At 41.6% G+C, this 20,127-nt stretch overlaps 1 protein-coding gene across 5 annotated transcripts in view; it reads left to right on the top strand.

The window, feature by feature from the left end:
* Positions 1-20,127, top strand: part of MAP3K15 (mitogen-activated protein kinase kinase kinase 15) — a 123,013-nt gene that overhangs the window by 49,257 nt on the left and 53,629 nt on the right. For all 5 annotated transcript variants that reach the window (XM_053202134.1, XM_027054690.2, XM_053202136.1 and 2 more), the window contains one exon: positions 18,956-19,126. In XM_053202134.1, the coding sequence (XP_053058109.1) occupies positions 18,956-19,126 (171 nt within the window). The remainder of the gene's footprint in view (positions 1-18,955; positions 19,127-20,127) is intronic.

Genomic DNA, 20,127 nt, shown 5'->3' with positions numbered 1-20,127 from the left:
AGCCACCCAGGAGCCCCTCCCCACTAGTCTTTAAACTCAGCATCCCAAGGCAGGGAGTGTTGGGAAGGGCATCTTCATTAAGGCCAGAAAACAAAAGAAAAGTCTTGTAACTCTGTTACGTCAAAGTAGTGTGTGCCACTTTCATTCATATTTAATTATACTTGATTAACCCTTGATTTGTAAGGATTAAATGAGCTGGCACTGATGAAGTTTCTGGAAGAATGCCTGGCACACTGTAAGTGCTATGAAAAAATGGTTTGTTAAATAAAAACGAAGAGGGCCGTTTAAGTTACTCACCACCATGTCTTCTCTCAGATGGAGTAGAGGTAACTGCTGTCAAACAGAACAATATATTCTGATTGCCATCCATTGAGAGCACTAACAGAGAAAAACGAGTTTTAAAATGTAAAACCAGTACCTAAGAGAAATGGGTGTAGCAGGATGAAGTGATCACAGGGTGAATGAATGTGTTTCCAGTTTGGAAGCAGAGTGACTGAGACTGCACACCACTGACCCACCTTGCTCTCCGGTGACGGCTTTTTTCTTTCTAGTCACCTTAGCTGGTGGCTCTTTGTTATAGGCCAGGCAAGGTCCTCAAAGCCAAGAACCTCCTTTTTTCCAACCGACTAGGGATTTTCTGTAATATTGCGGTATTTGTTTCCTGTGTATATGCAGTCTGACCCTGAATTTGACATTTTTGCTTTGGGTAGAACTTGGCCAGCTGTCAGCATATGCACAGTAGAATTTGGTACTATGTACAGTTTTGAGAAACTTTATGGCGTTACCCTGTGTCTATAAAGGGGAATATAGTGGTAGACAAATAATATTCCTGCATTACAGTTGACCTTTAACTCAGGAAGTGGAGCAAATCACGGCCATGAATTAGTTACTAAAGTTTGGCGGTAATGAACCACATTTGACCCTCAGATGGCAAGGTGTCCCTGTTACTAGGAAAGCTGGCTTGACCCAGCTAGCTCTTCCTGATCCCTTGCACTTGAGCTCATTCAAAGCTGCCTCAAGTTTCCTTTGAGCAGTTAAACTGCTTGCCACTCAGTGGCCTGTAATCCTTCATGGGCAATTTTTATTTGCTGTTGTTTTTACAGACAGGACTTTATTGGATATGTTAATGCAGCCAGAAGAACCTGACCAGGTTTCCAAGCAGCAGGCAGAAAGATGGTCTGGAAGAAGAATAACGGAATCAAAGTACTAGGTTAAGAACAACAAAACTGTCACAAAATAGGAGTGTTCTCATATTCTCCTTTCTGCATCTTTGGGTCAAGACTGCTAACTCCAGCAAAATTTAACTCCTTGAATTCCTCAGCTAGTGGAAGGGAATCCAGATGCTTGATGCATTTATTAGAATATCTGATGTATCATTCTATAAGTAAGTTAAGGGGAGTGATAGAGGCAGGTACGCTGTGGGGCCTGGAAATGTGTGCAGGGGCGATAGTAAACAGATGTTACGAAATCGAGCCTGTGCCAGAGAGGCCACAAGCTTGTTCCAGAACCTACAGCAGTCACCTCATCTTTAGCCCCTGGACTCCAGCTTTGTTATTGCTTGGGTGGAGGAACACGTGTCCCCAGGAGGGCAGCGTGGGTTCCTTGTCTCTGCCGCAATCGCCAGCATCCTTTTCTTTGTGTCTTCTGTTTATGTATACCGTTCGATCTTGCCAGAAATAATTTATGTATTTATATAGCCATTCTTTAAAGTTTATTTATTTGAGAGAGAGAGAGACCGTGTGAGCAGGAGAGGGGCAGAAAGAGAAGGGGAGAGAGGATCCCAAGCAGGCTGTGTACTGTCAGCACAGAGCCTGATGCAGGGCTTGAACTCATGAACTGTGAGATCATGACCTGAGCCAAAATCAAGAGTCAGATGCTTAAACGACTGACGTGCTCCTATGTAGCCATTCTTTATTAGGTGTTTGTCAAGAGTAGGAAAATGATGACCTAAAAGCATGTTGCAAAATAAGGATATCTTTATGGTAAGGGTATCTTTGTGGTAATCATTTTCCTGCAAGTGAAGAGAAGCATGAATCTTGTGAACTGACAGGAGTCATCTGGTCCAAACTCTTTATTTTAGAGAGGAGGAAGAAAGAAAGAAAGGCCAGGGCCCAGAATATAACAGCTGATCAGTAAGAGATCTGGGACCACAACTCCCCAGTTTTAGCAAAGTGCTCTGGGTACACTAGATTTTTTTTTTAATGTTTGTTTAATTTTGAGAGACACCAAGAGAGCGTGACTAGGGGAGGGGCGGAGAGAGAGGGAGACACAGAATCTGAAGCAGGGTCCAGGCTCAGAGCCCCGATGCAGGGCTGGAACCCACAAACTGTGAGATCATGACCTGCGCCAAAGTCAGGTCACTTAACCCACTGAGCCACCCAGGCACCCCTGGGAACACTAGTTTAATGATGTCATGGCATAATCCATGAATCTCTGCCCAGAAAGCTTCCTCTTCTTTTTCGTCTGCCTGAGGGATAGCCAAAAGAATCCTTGGGCCTCTTGAACTGTAGAGCCATCCTTTTATATGTTCTCCTTTGTCATCTGTGATGAGAGCATTAGGTGGTAGTTGAGTATTGAAGCCATTTTCCTAATACATACTTTTTATACCAAAAGACCAGTTGCAATTTTTTTTCTGAGAAATGTACTATCTCCTTATGTTCTGAGTAGTGGCCTTGCCAATAATACATGTTTTCGTGTGTGTGTGTGTGTGTGTGTGTGTTGATTTTTGACAGGCAGAGTATGTGAGAGTGGGGGAAGGTGGGCGGGGGGACAGAGGATCCTAAGTGGGCTCTGTGCTGATAGCAGAGAGCCCAGTGGGGGTTGGAATTCACAAACCCACAAGATCATGACCTGAGTCTGATGCAGGGCTTGAACTCACGAACCGTGAGATGATGACCTGAGCCGGAGTCGGGTGCTTAACTGACTGAGCCACTGGGTCCCCCTACATGTTTTCCTTTTGAAAAGCATTTATTCAGAGAACTTAAACCACCTCCATCAGTCCTCCCCCTGGTCTTCTTGGGCCTAAGGTATCTTCCTTTTCTGTCCAGTTCCTGCTTTGGTTTCCTCCCTTTTGTTCCCCTCCCCCCCCCCACCCCAATTAATGACTTCTGTGTCAGGGGAGGCCTTTGTACTAAAGAAGGAGACTGCCCATGAGGGGTGTGTAAAGTTAACAAGTGATGGAAAATACACTCACACATGTGATGCATTACACACACACACACACAGTTTGAGAAATATTTCAAAACCACTCTGCTGTTTACAACCCATGAAACTGTGGAATGCACTGCTGTGGAAAAAATGAGGATAATGGAAATTAATAAGATGGGATTTTTTAAATTTCAATTCCAGTTACCATAGAGTGTAATATTAGTTTCAGGTGTACAATACAGTGATTGGACACTTCCATGCATCACCCTGTCCTCATCACAAGTGGACTCCTTAATCCCCATCACCTGTTTCGCCCATCCCTCCACTCCTCCCCTCTGGTAACCATCAGTTTGCTCCCTATAGTTAAGAGTCTGTTTCTTAGTTGGTCATCTCTCCATTTTTTTTCTTTGCTCATTAGCTGAATTACGGAAGCAGCCTAAGTGTCCATCGATAGATGAATGGGTAAACAAATGTAGTATATATGTACAATGGAATATTATTCAGCCACAACAAAGAATGAAGTCTTGTCATTTGCAATGACATGGATGGATGTAGAGAGTATAATGCCAAGTGAAATAAGTCAGAGAAAGACAAATACCATATGGTTTCACTCATGTGAAATGAGATGGTTTTAAGAATTAAGTTAGAATTTGTTTTTTTTTTTAAGAGAGAGAGGGAAAGAGGCCGAGGGAGACAGAGAGAGAGCATCCCAAGCAGGCTCCATGCTCAGTGTGGAGCCCAACACAGGGCTGGATCCCATGACTCTAGGATCACGACCTGAGCCGAAATCAAGAGTTGAACGCTCAACTGACTGAGCCACCCAGGCGCCCCTTAAAATAAGAATATCTTTAAAAACTTAGCACACAGTCCCTGGCACATAGAAGATGCTGAGTGAATGTGAATTGCCCTTCTATTTCCTGACAGAATCCCAACCACCAGTGTTCTATTATCTTCCATGATGGTATTTCAGGAAGGCTTCTTAAGAGCTAAAATCTAGAAAGCCATTTGGAGTAAAATGTGAAAGTTAGTTCATAGCTTCTGAGTTCTTGTGAGTAGGAGTCCTTAATGGAGAAACTTCGCCTAAGAGTTAGGGAAATGGTCCCATGTGACCTGGGTCCTGCCTTGCCTCCTGTCCCGTTCCTGGTTCACTGCCCTGTCACCACCCTCACCTGCCTTCATTTCTTAAGAGAGGCAGGCTGTTCTCCTCATGGGTGCTTCCTCTGTCTGGAATGCTCATTGCTTGCCTGACTGAATCTGATGATCCTTCAGGGTCTAGTTAAATGTCCCTTTCTAAAAGATTGGTGTTGCAAAGAGTACCATACTTAAAAACAATGTCCCTGCTGTTAGTCATTCTCATAGCACCTGCTCTCTTCCTTCATAGCACGCACATTTCTGTGTTTACTTGTTAATATTTATTCTCCCTCCCACTAGACTAAATCTGAGGGGGCCAGGAGCCACAGTATACTAGGCCATTGCCTCCCCTGTGCCTAATAACATTGTGCCACCCACAGAGTAAGTACTCAGTATTTGTTGAGTGGGTGAATGAATGAATGACTCAGTGATCACCTGTGGCCTACAGTTGGAGAAGATCCATATGGTGATAACTGGGTGCTACAGTTAAGGGCTTGGTGTAGTAGTAGGCAAACCTGTTGAACTTTAGATGTGTGAAAATAAACATATCTAAGTCATATGTGTTCAGTGTACACAGAAAAATATAAAGCAGAATTACTGGCAATGCCACCCTTAAAGTAGGGCATGGTCCAAAGCAGGGAATCCCAGAAAAGTGAAGGACTGCATAGGCCAGGTCACGGTCAGCAGTGATGGAAGTTTTCCTGGTGCGGGATCCAAGGTGTCTGTTCAAATGGGATTTGATACAGACTCAGAGGGGAATTGGTCTTTATCACCAAGGAAACCTGTGCCTTCTTAGTGGTGGTGGCTTGTGTATTGGTCAGGGTTAGGGTAACTGCTATAACAAGTAGCATATCAATTTCAGTCTTAACGTGATGAATGTTTGTTTTCACTTACGAATCATTCCAGTGTGGATGTATCCTGGTTGGGCAATCTCTTCTCCAGGTGATTGAAAATTCAGTCTCCTTCCATCTTGGTGCTCTGCCTCTCTTTGATCCTCCGCTCTCCTTTCACCAGAGACCATGCTGAATTGCCAAGGATGTTTTGTGTGGGGTGTGTGTGTTGTAACAGCTTTATTGAGATATAATTTGCATTCTCTATAGTTCACCCATTTAAAGAGTACAAGCCATTGATTTTTAGTATATTCACAAAGTTGTGCAACTGTCACAGTAATCAGTTTTAGAATATTTTCATCATTTGTCCCCCCAAATCCTGAACCCATTACCAGCCACCATCCCCCTTCCACCCCCTAGCTCCCCTTCCCAGCCCTAAACAACCACTGTTATATTTTGGCAGTCCATTAGCAGTCACTCCGTGTTCCCCCACCTCAGCTGCTAGCCCGAGAAAACCACTCATCTCTTTTTGTCTCTCTGGATTTGCCTATTCTGGACACTTCATATAAATGGAATCCTATAATACGTGATCTTTTCTGGGTGACTTCGTTCACTTAGCATAATTTTGTCAAGGTTCATTCATGTTGTAGCATACATCAGTACTAAATTACTTCCTGTGGCTGAAAAATACTCCATTGTACTGATAGACCCTGTTTTATCTATTCATTTATCAGTTGATGGACATTAGGGTGGTTTCCACTTTTGACTGTACCAGGGAGGTTTGTATGAGCCTGGTCAGGAAGTGATGTTTGTTACTTGTGAGCATATGTCATTGGCCAAAGTTCAGTCTCAGCCAACCTAATTGCAAGAGAAGTGGGGAAATGTGGTCTGGCTGAGGGCCCAGAAAAAAATAATAAATGGGTTTTAGTGAACACATCCTAGTTACCACTGCAGCTTGTAAATAAGAAGTAGAGTTTAACTGGATCCGTCCATGTGGAGATCCCTGAGAGTCTGTCAGCAGAACCAAGAGTGCAGCAAGAATATTCTTCACCTCCTGTTGCCTTTGTGAAAATGGGAGAGCCAGCCTTCGAAGTGCCCTGTTCGAAATTATGGCCTGCCAGTCCACTGTAAAAAATGTTTTTCTTAAAAATGTTTCTTTTGAGGGGCACCTGGGTGGCTCAGTCATTTAAGCGTCCAACTTTTGGTTTCAGCTCAGGACACGATCTCGTGGTTTCGTGGGTTTGAGCCCCACACCGGGCTCTGCACTGACAGCATGGAGCCTGCTTGGGATTCTCTGTCTCCCTGTCTCTCTGCCCCTACCCCACTCACACTGTCTCTGTGTCTCAAAATAAATAAACTTAAATGTTTATTTTGAGAGAGACTATGCATGTGTGAAAGCAGGGAATGGGCAGAGAGAGAGAATCCCAAGCAGGCTCCGTGCTGACAGTGCAGAGCCCGATGCGGGGCTCAAACTCACGAACCATGAGATCATGACCTGAGCCGAAATCAAGAGACAGACACTTACCCAACGGAGTCACCCAGGCACCCCAAGCCCAACCTTTATAGATGTTGCTTGGTGGTCCCAGGGGACTGGAAAAGGTGGTGATGATGGAGGCAAGGATAGGATGATTTAATAGTGGCTCTGCCCTGATGTAAGAAAATAACCATTCTGGTTCATGCATTTCTTTGGTTCTGGGCATTGTTCACACTCAAACACAGGTTGCCTGTAACTGTTCCCTTCTCTGTATGTACATACGAGGCATCTGGCCAGACTAAGGCACCTGCTTCCTTGTGGCAGGTGTATATCTGTCAAGATCCAATCAGGAAACAAATCTCTAAGTATTTAAAGTAGAGGAAATGTAATACATGGAATTGGTTACACAGGTGATGGAAGAGCTGAGAAGCCAAACAGGGAACTGAGGCCACTCAGAAATGAACATGTACAGGAAGCTGCTACCATCCCTCCTTTGGCTGGATGGATACAGGAAAGAGGTGATGTGATCAGAATCTAGGAGCCAGGATCACTTGAATCCATTACACGCCAGCCTTTTGGGAGCTAGATCTATTGAAGAGATTCAGTTGTTTCTAGAGCCACCACAGGAAACACAGACAAAAAAGGGGAGAAAGTATTATGGCTACTTCATTCTTCCGCTCCTCCAGATACTTGTCCACCATCGTCTTCCACTGGCTGCTCATTGCTGGTAATCAGCTGACCAGGAAGTCCAGAAGCATGCTGGAGGAGCCCGCTCCCCTGTGATGCAGAGCAGAGCAGGTGAAAGAGGGGTGTTATCTGAAGGCAAACAGACCACTGATTGGCCCAGCAGGACACTTACCTTTCAGAGACATTGATGGGTTCTATGTATTTTTAGAGCCAGCTTTATTAAGGTATAAGGTAGAACTTCCGTACAGTAAAATGCACCCATTTAAAGTGCACAGTTTGATGACTTTAGCCAAATAAATAGTGTCATATAACTATTACCACGATCAACAGACACAGCGTTTTATCCCACAAAGTTTCCTTTTGCCCTTGTCCTTGTCAACTCTCCTCCCATGCCCATCCAGTCCCGTTTGGATAATGGCATTTGGCCCATATTCCAGGTCACTGATCCTGTGTTTCAGAGGGCCCAAATCTGGTCTATGGCCGTACCACCCTGAACACACCCGATCTTATCTGTGTCCAGATCTGACGCTGTGTTCATTAAGTGTTTTGTTTTTTTTTTAACTTTTTAGTTTTAGGACTTCTATTCATTTTTTTTGAGAGTTTCCATTTCTCTCACAAAATATCTTATTTCTTCACAGATACATGCTTTATGTATACATATATATATTTAAACATTTTGTAATAGTTTTTTTAAGTTTATTTTGAGAGAGAGTGTGAGTGGGGAGGGGCAAAGAGGGAGGGAAAGGGAGAATCCCAAGCAGCCTCCACACTGCCAGTGCAGAGCCCAAGTGGGGCTCAATCTCCTGAATCATGAGATCGTGACCTGTGCCGAAATCAAGAGTTGGACACTTAACCAACTGAGCCACCCAGGTGCCCATGTTTATAACAGTTTTAAAGTTACTGTCAATTTCTGGGTCTGGTTCTATTGATTATGTTTTATCTTGATTGTGGGTCACATTTTCTTCTGTGCACATCTCAGTTTTATTTTAGACATTTTATCTAAAAGAACAGTGGGGAAAAAACAAAACAGTGGAGGCTGAAGTATAATTTCAGTTTGTTTTGTTTATTACCTTGATTATCTGAGCCCTGTCTTAGGTCTGGCAGTTAACATATATGACTGATTTTTTTTCATATTTCTCCTAGAGAGTAGCTGGGTTGGGACTGGACTCGATTCTAATCAGTTTACTTGCGGTTAGCCTGACCTCCCACCTCTTGTCTCTCTGCTACCTTTCTGATTTTGTCAGTATTTGAGCATGGAAGATTTTGAGTTGCTGTTTGTGTAATTTTTGGATTCAGTTTTCACAGTGACCCACATCTGGGTGCTATGATAATGCGTGTGATCTCTTTTTTACTTTGAGCCTCCCCTTAATCACAGCTTTCTTGGAAAAATTTAGTGGGCAAGTGTGCTGCAAGGGAGTTCTTACACTCAGCGATTAGTTTTCGCCTGGGGACCCTTCCAGATTCCGTTCTTTCCCATCAGCCCATGCTGTTGTGCACAACTTTGCTCATTTTCTCTTTGTCCCTGTGCAGTTTCTCTATCAAAGGCTCCCTCTTCGATTTGTCAGTACCTAGAGCAGGCACCCCAGTGAGGATGCTGTCATGGCTCTTTGCTCAGCTCTGAAAGCATTGTTTTCCTGTGGAATTAATCAAGGAAGTTCTTCCTCCTCTTCAGTAGTTTATATATCGTCTAGGTTTTTATTGTTCCTGTGAGAGTGGAAGTCCTTTCACAGTCTTCTACTCCTAATTGGAAGCAGGAGTGTATTCAGAGGTTTTTGGTGGGCAGCCTAAGACAGAGTCTGTCCTAGAAAGGACACTGGTCTAGTGAGACATTTTGCTTGTTAATTCTGAGTGTTTGTGTAGAAAAAAAGATTTTTTGGAACTCTGTCTCCTACCCTATGAGCTTTCTCTTAGAGACACACAGTACAGAAAAGACAGGCAGGCAGGATGCTTAGTAACCAATGAAAGCTCTGGCAGACCTGTAGTTCCCCGTTGCTTGGTGAAGTAAGCAAAGTCCAACATACTTTGCACATGAAGAACTGAGGCCCAGAAAGGGTAAGCAACTTGCTCAAAATTCACATGGGTAGTAAATGGTATAAAAATAACCAGAATCTAGCTGTATAGGATTCCCAGTGCAGTGTTCTGTTTTTACTCTGTGTGTTTTATTGCATAAATAAGAAATACACTTATATATTTTGGGAAGAACCTGGGGAAAAAAACGTTTAAAGAAACTGTCCCTTGTGATTCTAATCTCTAGTCCCACTCATGTTCCAGAAGTAATCTGTCTCATCAGTTTGGTGTATATCCTTCCAGTTCTGTGAATTTACATACTATTCAATATGTCATACTGCAGGGTTTTTACAATACAGGAGATGCTCTGTAATTTAAAAAAAATGTTTCTTTTTAAAGAGGGGGGAGGAGCAGAGAGAGATGAGAACAGAGGATCCAAAGCAGGATCTGCACTGACAGCAGAGAGCCCAGTGCAGGGCTCGAACTCCTGAACCGTGAGATCGTGACCTGAGCCAAATTCAGACGCTTAACTGACCAAGCCACCCAGGCACCCCTGGAATTTTCTTTGTTCACTTAACAGTCAATGGCTGGAGATCTTTTCATGTCACTACATTTAGTCTTGCTCAGTTTGTCATCCATTTAACAGACAACTTAACAGATACTTATTGAGCACCTACTTATGTGCTAGATTGAGTTCTAAGCCTTGGGGCATAGCAGTAAACAAACCAGACAGAAAAATCCCTTCCTCTTGGAGCTTACATTCTTAATGGGGAGACACCATACAAACTAAGTAAAATTATTAAAACAGGTTAGGGTGGTAGGGAGGTTGGTGGGGCAGGTTACAATTATGAGCTGAGTGCTCAGAGAAGACTTGACTTACTAGAGAGTGACATGGAAAAAAATGAGAGATGAGGGAACATACCATGCAAATATATTGGGGAAGAACATTCCAGCCAGAGGGATCAGCACGTGCAACGGCAGGGATGCTTGTGCAGCTGGAGCAGAGGACCCCTACTCTGTGAAACAACCGGGAGCCAGGTCTTACAGAATCTTGTAGGCCACTGAAAGAAAATTGGCAATGGCTCTGCGATGGGAGCCTCTGGAAGGGTGTTTTGTTGTTTTTGGTTTTGAGATATAATTGATATATAACATATTAGTTTCAGGTGTATAACATCATGATTTGATGTATGTATATTTTGTGTAATGATCACCACAGGAAGTCTTACTAACATCCATCACCACACATAATTGTGAATATTTTTCTTGTGAGGAAAACCTTTAAGATCTCTCTTAGGAACTTTTTTAAAATTTCTTTTATTAAAAAAAAAATTTTTAACATTTACTTCTGAGAGACAGAGCACGAGCAGGGGAGGGGTAAAGAGCGAGGGAGACACAGAATCTGAAGCAGGCTCCAGGCTCTGTGCTGACAACTAAGAGTGGGGAACTACCATATGATAATGGGGCTTAAACTCCCGAGTGGTGAGATCATGACCTGAGCTGAAATCGGACACTTAACCAACTGAGCCACCCAGGAGCCCCAGAAACTTTCAAATATACAATACAGTATTGGTTGCAGTCACCATGCTATGTATTACATCCCCAAAACGCATGTATTTTGTAACTGAAAGTTTATACCTTTTGACCCCCTTCACCCATTTCACCCACATCCCACCCCCCACCTTTGGCAGCAACCAGTCTGTCTGTCGTCTGTATCTGTGAGCTTGGTTGAGGTTGGTTTGGTTGCTTTTTTCAGACTCTGCGTATAGGTGAGATCATACAGTATTTGTCTTTCTCTGACTTGTTTCATTCAGCACAATGCCCTCAGGGTCCATGCATGCGGTTGAAAATGGCAAGATTCCTTTTTATGACTGAACAATATTCCACTGTGTATGTATATCACATTCTGGTTATCTGTTGGACACTTAGGTTGCTTCTAGGTCTTTGCTATTGTAAATAATGCAGTGAACATGGGAGTGCAGATATCCTTTAGAGTTAGTGTTTTTGTTTCCTTTAGATAAATACCCAAAAATGGAATTGCTGGATCATATGGTAGTTCCATTTTTAATTTTTTCAAGAGTCTCCATACTGTTTTCCACAGCACCTGCGTCAATTTGCATCCCACCCACAGTGCATGAGGGTTCCCTTTTATCCATATCCTCACCAACACTTATTTCTTTTTTTTTTTTAATAGATCTTAGCCATTCCGACAGGTGCGAGGTGATTGTTGTGGTTTTGAATTGCATTTTCCTGATGATGAGTGGTATCAAACATCTTTTCCTGTGTCTGCCTGCTGTCTTTACCATTGGCCGTCTTGATGCCTTCTTTGGAAAAATGTTTCTTCAGGTCCTCTGCCCATTTTTTAATCAGACTTTTTTTGCTCTTGAGTTGGATGAACTCTTTATATATTTTTGATATTAACCCCTTGTCAGATATATGATTGGCATTTGCGTGGACGGTTTTGAGTAGTGGAGTGACATGATGTGACTCAGTGTTTAGCAGGATCACTCTGACTCCCGTGTTGAGAATAGATTGTAGAGGGTGAAAGCAGGAAATGATGGTTATTTGGGTCAGGGTAGTAGCAGTGGGGGTCATGAGGAGTAGCCCATTTTTGGATATGGCTTAAAATAAAAGCTAACAATTATTTGATCGAATGAAAGATACTAGCGATATGAAGCATGACTCCAAAGTTTTTGGCATGAAAAACAGGAGGAACGGACTGGCCATTCTTAAATAAGATGGAGAAGAATAGCTTTGATGGGACAATCAGCAGTTAAGTTTTGGACACATCAAGTTTGAGGTATTAGACGTGCAAGTGAGATGCTAGGAAGACAGTTGGATATGGAGTTCAGGGGAGAGCTCTGGGCTGGAGATAGTAATTTGGGAGTCATCAAGATATAGATGTTTGGAAAAGCAGGACAGTAGATGATATACCAAGGGATCTAGTGTAGTTACAGATAAGAAACATCCAAGGGTTATGCTTAAGGACTCTCCAGTGTTAAAAGACTAGGGAGATGAATAGGAACCAGAAAATTAGACTCAAGTAGAAGGAAAATGAGGAGAGTATGGTGACCTGCAAGCCGAATGAAGAAGGTAATCCAAAGAGGAAGGAGTACTCAGCTATCAAATGCTGCTGGTAGGTCAGATAAGACAAGGGCTTAGAAGCGGTCACTGGGACTTAGCAGTGATGCAGACCTACAGAACATCCAGGGTAAGACACACTAATGCCTGGATCCCATCTCCAGAGACTGATGTAACTGGTCTCAAGTGCAACCTGAACACTGAGGTTTTTGAAGTTTCCCAGCTGATTCTAATGTGCAAGCCAACGTTGCGACCCCACTGTCTTAGTTCATATCTTTCTCTTAATTTGTGAAATGACCTTATCGTCAGAAACATATGTTGCCAGACTGATTAAACACAGGAGATTTTATCTGTAGACTTGTTCATGGATACTTTGGGATCTGAAAATGATAAGCATATCTGAAAACTGATTATTAACAACTAAAGAGATTAGCTATTTAGCACCTGTCCTAAAGTGGCTTTTAAGCTGAAAATCGCCTTGCTTTTCATTTTTTGCAAATATTTGATTTTTTATTTTTGTTCTTTTTTTTAATCCCCAAAAGACCTTTTGTTTTTAGTAACAAGGGTAAGTTTCAAGTTAATGAAAAAAATTTAAGGGAAACATTGCTGTAAATGGTCCAAAGAAAACCAAATGAACCTGAACTCAGATTGATAATGAAGCATTTAGAAGAGTTAAGTAAATTGTTTTCAGAATCCTGAAAATTACACACCTCAAAAGTTGGCTCATAGCAGATGTAAAAATGTTGTACCTCATTAAAGTTTTAGTCTTTTTTCATTTTCCTGCCACTGACTGTAGAAATTATTTCAATGCTGTAGTAAAATTGAGTTGGGTTGGTAGCTTTTCACTCTTTAAAATGGGAAGGAATCGTGAGTGGGCTATTGGTTAAGAGATCTGTTTTGCAGGCTGATAATTGGATTCTATGGACAAAGAGAGTACAGATCAAATCTCTGAGAACAAGATCAGGCTGGAAAATAGGAAAAATCAAAGTTGCAATACAGGCCTAATTACTGCAGGTTTCCAGAAGAATGCCAAGTGTCTAGATTAGCCCTTCTCAACCCGGGTTGGGTTCCACAGAGAATTAAACCCTAATGCCCTAAGGCATCCATTGTATCAATCGAATGAACTCTCTTAAGTATCCAGAATGGGGCTACCTATGTACCATACTTGGGAGAATGGAGAAAATAGTTACTCAGATAATCAAATAATTTTCTCTGGAGCTTAATTCACTAGCAGAACCCCCATTGAGAAAAGCTGTTTGACGTACTAATCTGTTGTCTTGAATGATGCAGAGTTTTATGACTTACAGGTCCTCAGGAAAGAAAGCATAAAAGAGCCTGTTGTCAAATTGCCAAGAAATTAAAAAGAATAATCTCTTTATTATTTATTAAAATAGTTATCAGTAAAACATGCACAGGAACACCTTGTGCAAATCCCAGCAGTGATTTTTTTTGAACAGTTTAATGTGTATCCTTCCAGACTTTGTGCATGTGAACATAAGTGGAAATAATATTTACTGCAAAGAATGGGATCATGGCATTCATTTAGTTCAGCAATGTTTTTTCCATGAACTGTTACAGAAATTCTTCTATATAATTACATGCAGACCTGCCTCTTTCTGAGGGTTGCATGATACTCCATGGTTTGGTTGTTACAAACTGTATTTTATCATTTGACATTTATCATATGTCAAAGGACATTTGGGTTATCTTCAGTTTTTCACTGTTAGGAGCAATGCCATAATAAACATCTTGGTTCAAAAATTCTTGAATATATATATACGTGTGTGTGTGTATATATATATATGTGTGTGTGTGCATGTGTGTATATATATATACGTGTGTGTGTGTGTGTGTGTGTATATATATATATATATATATATATATATATATATATATGGGTTTTTCTATTTCCAGATTATAGAAGCGGAATGGAGTCAGGATGCATACCTTTTACTTTTTGGTTTTATTAATAGAAATTTCCTTTTTTAAATGAAATTTATTATCAAATTGGTTTCCATACAACACCCAGTGCTCATTCCAACAGGTGCCCTCCTCAGTACCCATCACCCATCCACCCCTCCCTCCAACCCCCCGTAAACCCTCAGTTTGTTCTCAGTTTTTTAGAGTCTCTTATGTTTTGACTCCCTCCCTCTCTAGCCTTTTTTTTTTCCTTCCCCTCCCCCAGGATCTTCTGTTAAGTTTCTCAGGATCCACATAGGAGTGAAAAAATGGTGTCTGTCTTTCTCTGTATGACTTATTTCACTTAGCATAACACTCTCCAGTTCCATCCACGTTGCTACAAAAGGCCATATTTCATTCTTTCTCACTGCCACGTAGTGTTCCATTGCGTATATAAACCACAATTTCTTTATCCATTCATCAGTTGATGGACATTTAGCTCTTTCCATAATTTGGCTATTGTTGAAAGTGATGCTATAAACATTGGGGTACAAGTGCCCCTATGCATCAGCACTCCTGTATCCCTTGGGTAAATTCCCAGCAGTGCTATTGCTGGGTCATAAGGTAGATCTGTTTATAATTTTTTGAGGAACCTCCACACTGTTTTCCAGAGTGGCTGCACCAGTTTGCATTCCCACCAGCAATGCAAGAGGGTTCCTGTTTCTCCACATCCCCTCCAGCATCTATAGTCTCCTGATTTGTTTATTTTAGCCACTCTGACTGACGTGAGGTGGTATCTGAGTGTGGTTTTGATTTGTATTTCCCTGATGAGGAGCAACGTGGAGCATCTTTTCATGTGCCTGTTGGCCATGTGGATGTCTTCTTTAGAGAAGTGTCTTTTCATGTTTTCTGCCCATTTCTTCACTGGATTATTTGTTTTTCGGGTATGGAGTTTGGTGAGCTCTTTATAGATCTTGGATACTAGCCCTTTGTCCAATATGTCATTTGCAAATATCTTTTCCCATTCTGTAGGTTGCCTTTTAGTTTTGTTGATTGTTTCCTTTGCAGTGCAGAAGCTTTTTATCTTCATGAGGTCCCAATAGTTCATTTTTGCTTTTAATTCCCTTGCCTTTGGGGATGTGTCAAGTAAGAAATTGCTGTGGCTGAGGTCAGAGAGGTGTTTTCCTGCTTTCTCCTGCTTTTGATGGTTTCCTGTCTCACATTCAGGTCCTTTATCCATTTTGAGTTTATTTTTATGAATGGTGTAAGAAAGTGGTCTAGTTTCATTCTTCTGCATGTTGCTGTCCAGCTCTCCCAGCACCATTTGTTAAAGAGACTTGGTTTTTTTTTTTCCATTGGATATTCTTTCCTGCTTTGTCAAAGATTAGCTGGCCATACTTTTGTGGGTTTAATTCTGGGGTTTCTATTCTATTCCATTGGTCTAGGTGTCTGTTTTTGTGTCAATACCATGCTGTCTTGATGATTACAGCTTTGTAGTAGAGGCTAAAGTCTGGGATTGTGATGCCTCCTGCTTTGGTCTTCTTCTTCAAAATTACTTTGGCTATTCGGGGTCTTTTGTGGTTCCCCACAAATTTTAGGATTGCTTGTTCTAGCTTCGAGAAGAATGCTGGTGCAATTTTGACTGGGATTGCATTGAATGTATTAATAGAAATTTCAAACACAGTCAAAAGTAGGAAATAATATAGTGAACCCCCATGTACCCCTTTTCCACTCTTCAGTAATGATCCCTGCATGGCCATTTTTGTTTCCTGCTCACCCCATCCACTCTGTCTTACCCCAACACCAGATTTATTTTGAAGCAAAGACATACCATTTTATCCAGAGATATTTCTGTATTGTCTGAGGGACAGTTTGACAAAACATGGTCATGATTGTGTTATACCTAAGGATAAACAATAATTCCTCAGTATCAATGCTCAGATTTTCCCAGGTTCCTCTCTGTCTTTACCTTTTGTGTTTAGAGTGGGGTTTTTTGAGTCATGATCCAAACAAGGTCTATACATGGCATTTGGTTGAGATGATTCTTAAGTCTTTTTTAATATATTTTAAAATATTTGTTTATTTTGAGAGAGAGGGAGGGAGTGCACAAGTGGGGGGGGGCAGAGAGAGAGAGAGAGAGAGAGAGAGAGAGAGAGAGAATACCAAGCAGGCTCCACACTGTCGGCATAGAACCCAGCACGCGGTGCTCAGTCCCACAAACCATGAGATCATAACCTGAGCCGAAATCAAGAGTCGGACACTCAACTGACTGAGCCACACAGACGCCCAAGTCTTTTTTAGTATATAGGTTTCCCCTTATCTTATTTTTTCTTTTCCCTGTTAATTACTTGGTAAGGAAGCATTTGTCTGATAGCAGTTCCAAAGTCGTGGATTTTGTAATAGTATCCCTGTGGTGTGATTTATTAAGTTCCTCTGTCCCTTTTTCTCCTTGCAACTTGGTAGTTAGATTTGGAGGCTTAGTTCAGATTCTGTTTTTTTTTTTTTTCCTGGAAAGAATACTTCATAGTTGATTGTATTCTTTATTTGTTTTTTCTTTTTTTGTGATGTTAATGGCCGTTGACGATCATTGCCTGGATCCATTGTTTCATTAGGGGTTACAAAAATAGTGATACTTGAATTTTATAATTAATTCCTGAGTTACTAGCACAAATACTTTCTAAAGAGACATTTCGTCTCATCAATGACTTGGTTACCCCCAGTGTACAACTCATCTGGGAAAAGGAGACTATTTGCTTAATTTTTGCTTTGATAATTTTCAAAAATAATGAGACGGTTCCTTAGCGTTCTCCAAGGGTGACCCCTGAAGTTGTGTAAGATGATTATGAAATCATCATTTTAATATAGTTGATATGTTTCAATTCTTTTTTATACTATTCTTTTTAATGCTCATACTGTCCCTTCTTTGGCCAAAAACTGATTCTTGTTAGTTCCTGAGTCTTTCTGATATGAACTTAGTAGTTTCTTTGAGTCTTTGTATTAAGATGTTCCAGGACCATCTTAGACATATCTGGAATCTGCCATTCCTCCACGAAGTCCTGGTTCCTTGTAGGAAGAGGTGCTTTTACAGACCCCAGTCAGGGTTTGGAGGTTCTCATTGCTACTGAATTGCTCATCGTTTTGGTCCTTTTCGGTAGACAGAGCTAGGAACACCACTGGATGACTTTATATTGATGTTTCAATTCAAATTTAGGACTGTAGGATTTTTACTGAATTCCTTTGATTTTGTGTTTGTATATCTTACCCTGAAAAATCTGGTTCCTAATGATATTAACATCATCATTTGTTGTATTCTATACTACATGATGTTTTCACATTACCAGTTCCTGTATTATTGCTAACAATATGATTACCAGAAAGTATTTAAGATTTCTTTGCATTTATATTTTTTCCTTAAGTTATATCCTCTTAGAAAAATACAAAGTGCTGTGCTTTAAAAATCATGTGAACCAGTTTGTCTTTTGTAGGTAAGCCACCAATTGCTTGCAGGGGGTCATTTGTTTGGTTCCAGCCACAAATTCAAATGGTGTTTATTGGCAAATGGTATTTTTAGGGAACAATGTAAAATTTTTTTTAATTCATTTTCTTTTATAATTTGGTAAAAAAAAAAAAAAAAAAAAAAAAAAAAAAAAACCCTTGCAGTTTCCAAGTCACATCCCAAGAAGTGAATTTGGATTCCTGTCCTCTTCAGCACGTTTTTTCCCTCCACCTGTTGGTAGCCAGTTTTATTACCTTTTGGTTTATCCTTCCATTTTGAGCAAATAAAAGCAGGTAAATATTCACATCTCTGCTTTGCCTAAATAAAAAGGTAGCACTGTGTGCACAGTATTCAGTGCCTTGTTTTCTGGTCTTAACACTAAATTCTAGGGATCACTCCATAGCAGTATTACATAGAAATTGTTTCTTTATACAAATGTTTAACGTATTATAATATGAATACGAACATCATTAGCCAGAGTTGATTTAATCAGGCTCTGCAACTGATGGGCATTTGCTTCCAAACCTTCACAGGAGCCCTTAATATTTCACAACCACAAACTCGGGTTATTTTGTGGCAAAGATTATTTTAACAATGATCGAAGGAATCCATTACCTTTGTGTGAAATGAAATTTTTACCATATAAGTTAATAAGAGAGAAGACTGTGATTTGTGAATATAGAAACAATTTTCTAAATTTTCTTTTCCAGTGGACAGGAAAACAGGAATTGCTGGGGTCTTTTCCTGTTTGAGGATGGCAAGGTCGAGAAATGCCAAAACACATTTCTAAATGTCTCTTGGCTTTCTGAACTGGGGGGCCCTGCCACTTTTCCAAAAGAACCTTTTGTCAAACCACGTCATTCTCATGATTCAGGCGTAGCTTCCACAATCATTGCTGTCCATCCAGCTATAGAAGCTGCCATGTTATTTTGTGTGTCTTCCCAAACACATCAGTCTGCATCTGCTGTCATCCACAGTCTGGATCTCAGTGAGAGAAGGGACCAAGTAGCAACTGTGACAGCGTGAGATTTACTGGTGTGGGTCTGAAGCACTTGTTACATTTGAACATGAAAAAGTGAATTCTTATTTGGCTTTTGTTTCCTGCTAAAGCACAGCATCCCTACACCAGCCCTTGCCAGAACGAGCGCACATATGCTCCCATGTCTTGCTTCAGACATGAGTGATCTTACCATACAAATCTTTCAGGAGAAACAGTGCGGGTGACCGTGAGAAGGCTCTGCAGGTCATGCTCCAGGTTCTGCAGAGCTGTGACCACCCGGCCCCTGACATGTTCTGCCTGTGTGGGAGGATCTACAAGGACATCTTCTTGGATTCGGACTGCAAAGATGGCACCAGCCGAGACCGCGCCATTGAGTGGTAAACCCTCCATCCTAGTCAGTAGCGTGTGCACCTCTGCAAAGAACAGAACTGCAGAGGCTAAGGATCCAGGTCTTTTCCGTGTGTGTGTGTGTGTGTGTGTGTGTGTGTGTGTGTGCGCGCGCGCGTGCCTGCCTGCTGACGGTGGGGAAAAACAAAAAGTCATACATGTGGTTTGGGAATTTTCCAGATTCCTTTTTCTGAAAGGGACCATTAAAAACTGCGTTTTGTACTGGTGACATTATTCTCACAAGTTCTCTCATTTATAGGGGCAAGAAGGAGGCTCACCAGGCTCCTCCCCAGCTGCTCCTTCCCTGCTACTTCATCCAGAACTGTGTTCCACCGCCACTAGCGCATTATCTTCTCAGTTCTGCCTGCCTGCCTTCTTCCTTCCTTCTTTCCTGCCTTTTTTCTTTCCTTCTTCCTCCCTTCCTTTTATCCTTCCTTCCTGCTTTTCTTTGTTCATTTAACAAAAGTTTATTGAGGGTTTACTGTATGCCAGAAACTTTTCTAGATGGTGGGGATAAAGACACAAGCAGCAGACATGGACACGAATTCCCGCCTTCACGGACTTTGCATTGCTGGTAAGGGAAGTCAGACAGAGAAAGACAGAAGAATAGGATGTCACCTGTTGATGAGGGCTCTAGGGACAAGTTCATCAGGGAATCTGAGGAGGCTTGGGAAGAGTCACCTGCAGTTTCAGGCAGGGTCATCAGTGAAGGTGAGTAAAGTTGTGAGGGTGGTGAGATGAGCCTTGCTGAGCACTGTGGAGAAAGTGTTCTGGGAGGAAGGGCCAGCAGAGGCAGAGACCAGGAGGAGGAAGTTTGCTCCACGTGATCAAGGCCAGTGAGGCACGTGCCAGGGGAGAGTGGCAGGAAATGGGAGAGAAGAACTTTTTATTGTGAGTGAGATGATAAAATACCAGAGCACTCTGAGCAGAGCTGTGACGAGATCCTACATGCTTTTTTACCAGCGCATTCTCACTGTTTTGCAAAGAATAC

The sequence above is a fragment of the Acinonyx jubatus genome, chromosome X (assembly GCF_027475565.1).
Source record: "Acinonyx jubatus isolate Ajub_Pintada_27869175 chromosome X, VMU_Ajub_asm_v1.0, whole genome shotgun sequence".
In the NCBI taxonomy this organism is placed as follows: domain Eukaryota; kingdom Metazoa; phylum Chordata; class Mammalia; order Carnivora; family Felidae; genus Acinonyx; species Acinonyx jubatus.
This window is presented reverse-complemented; position numbering and strand designations above follow the sequence as displayed.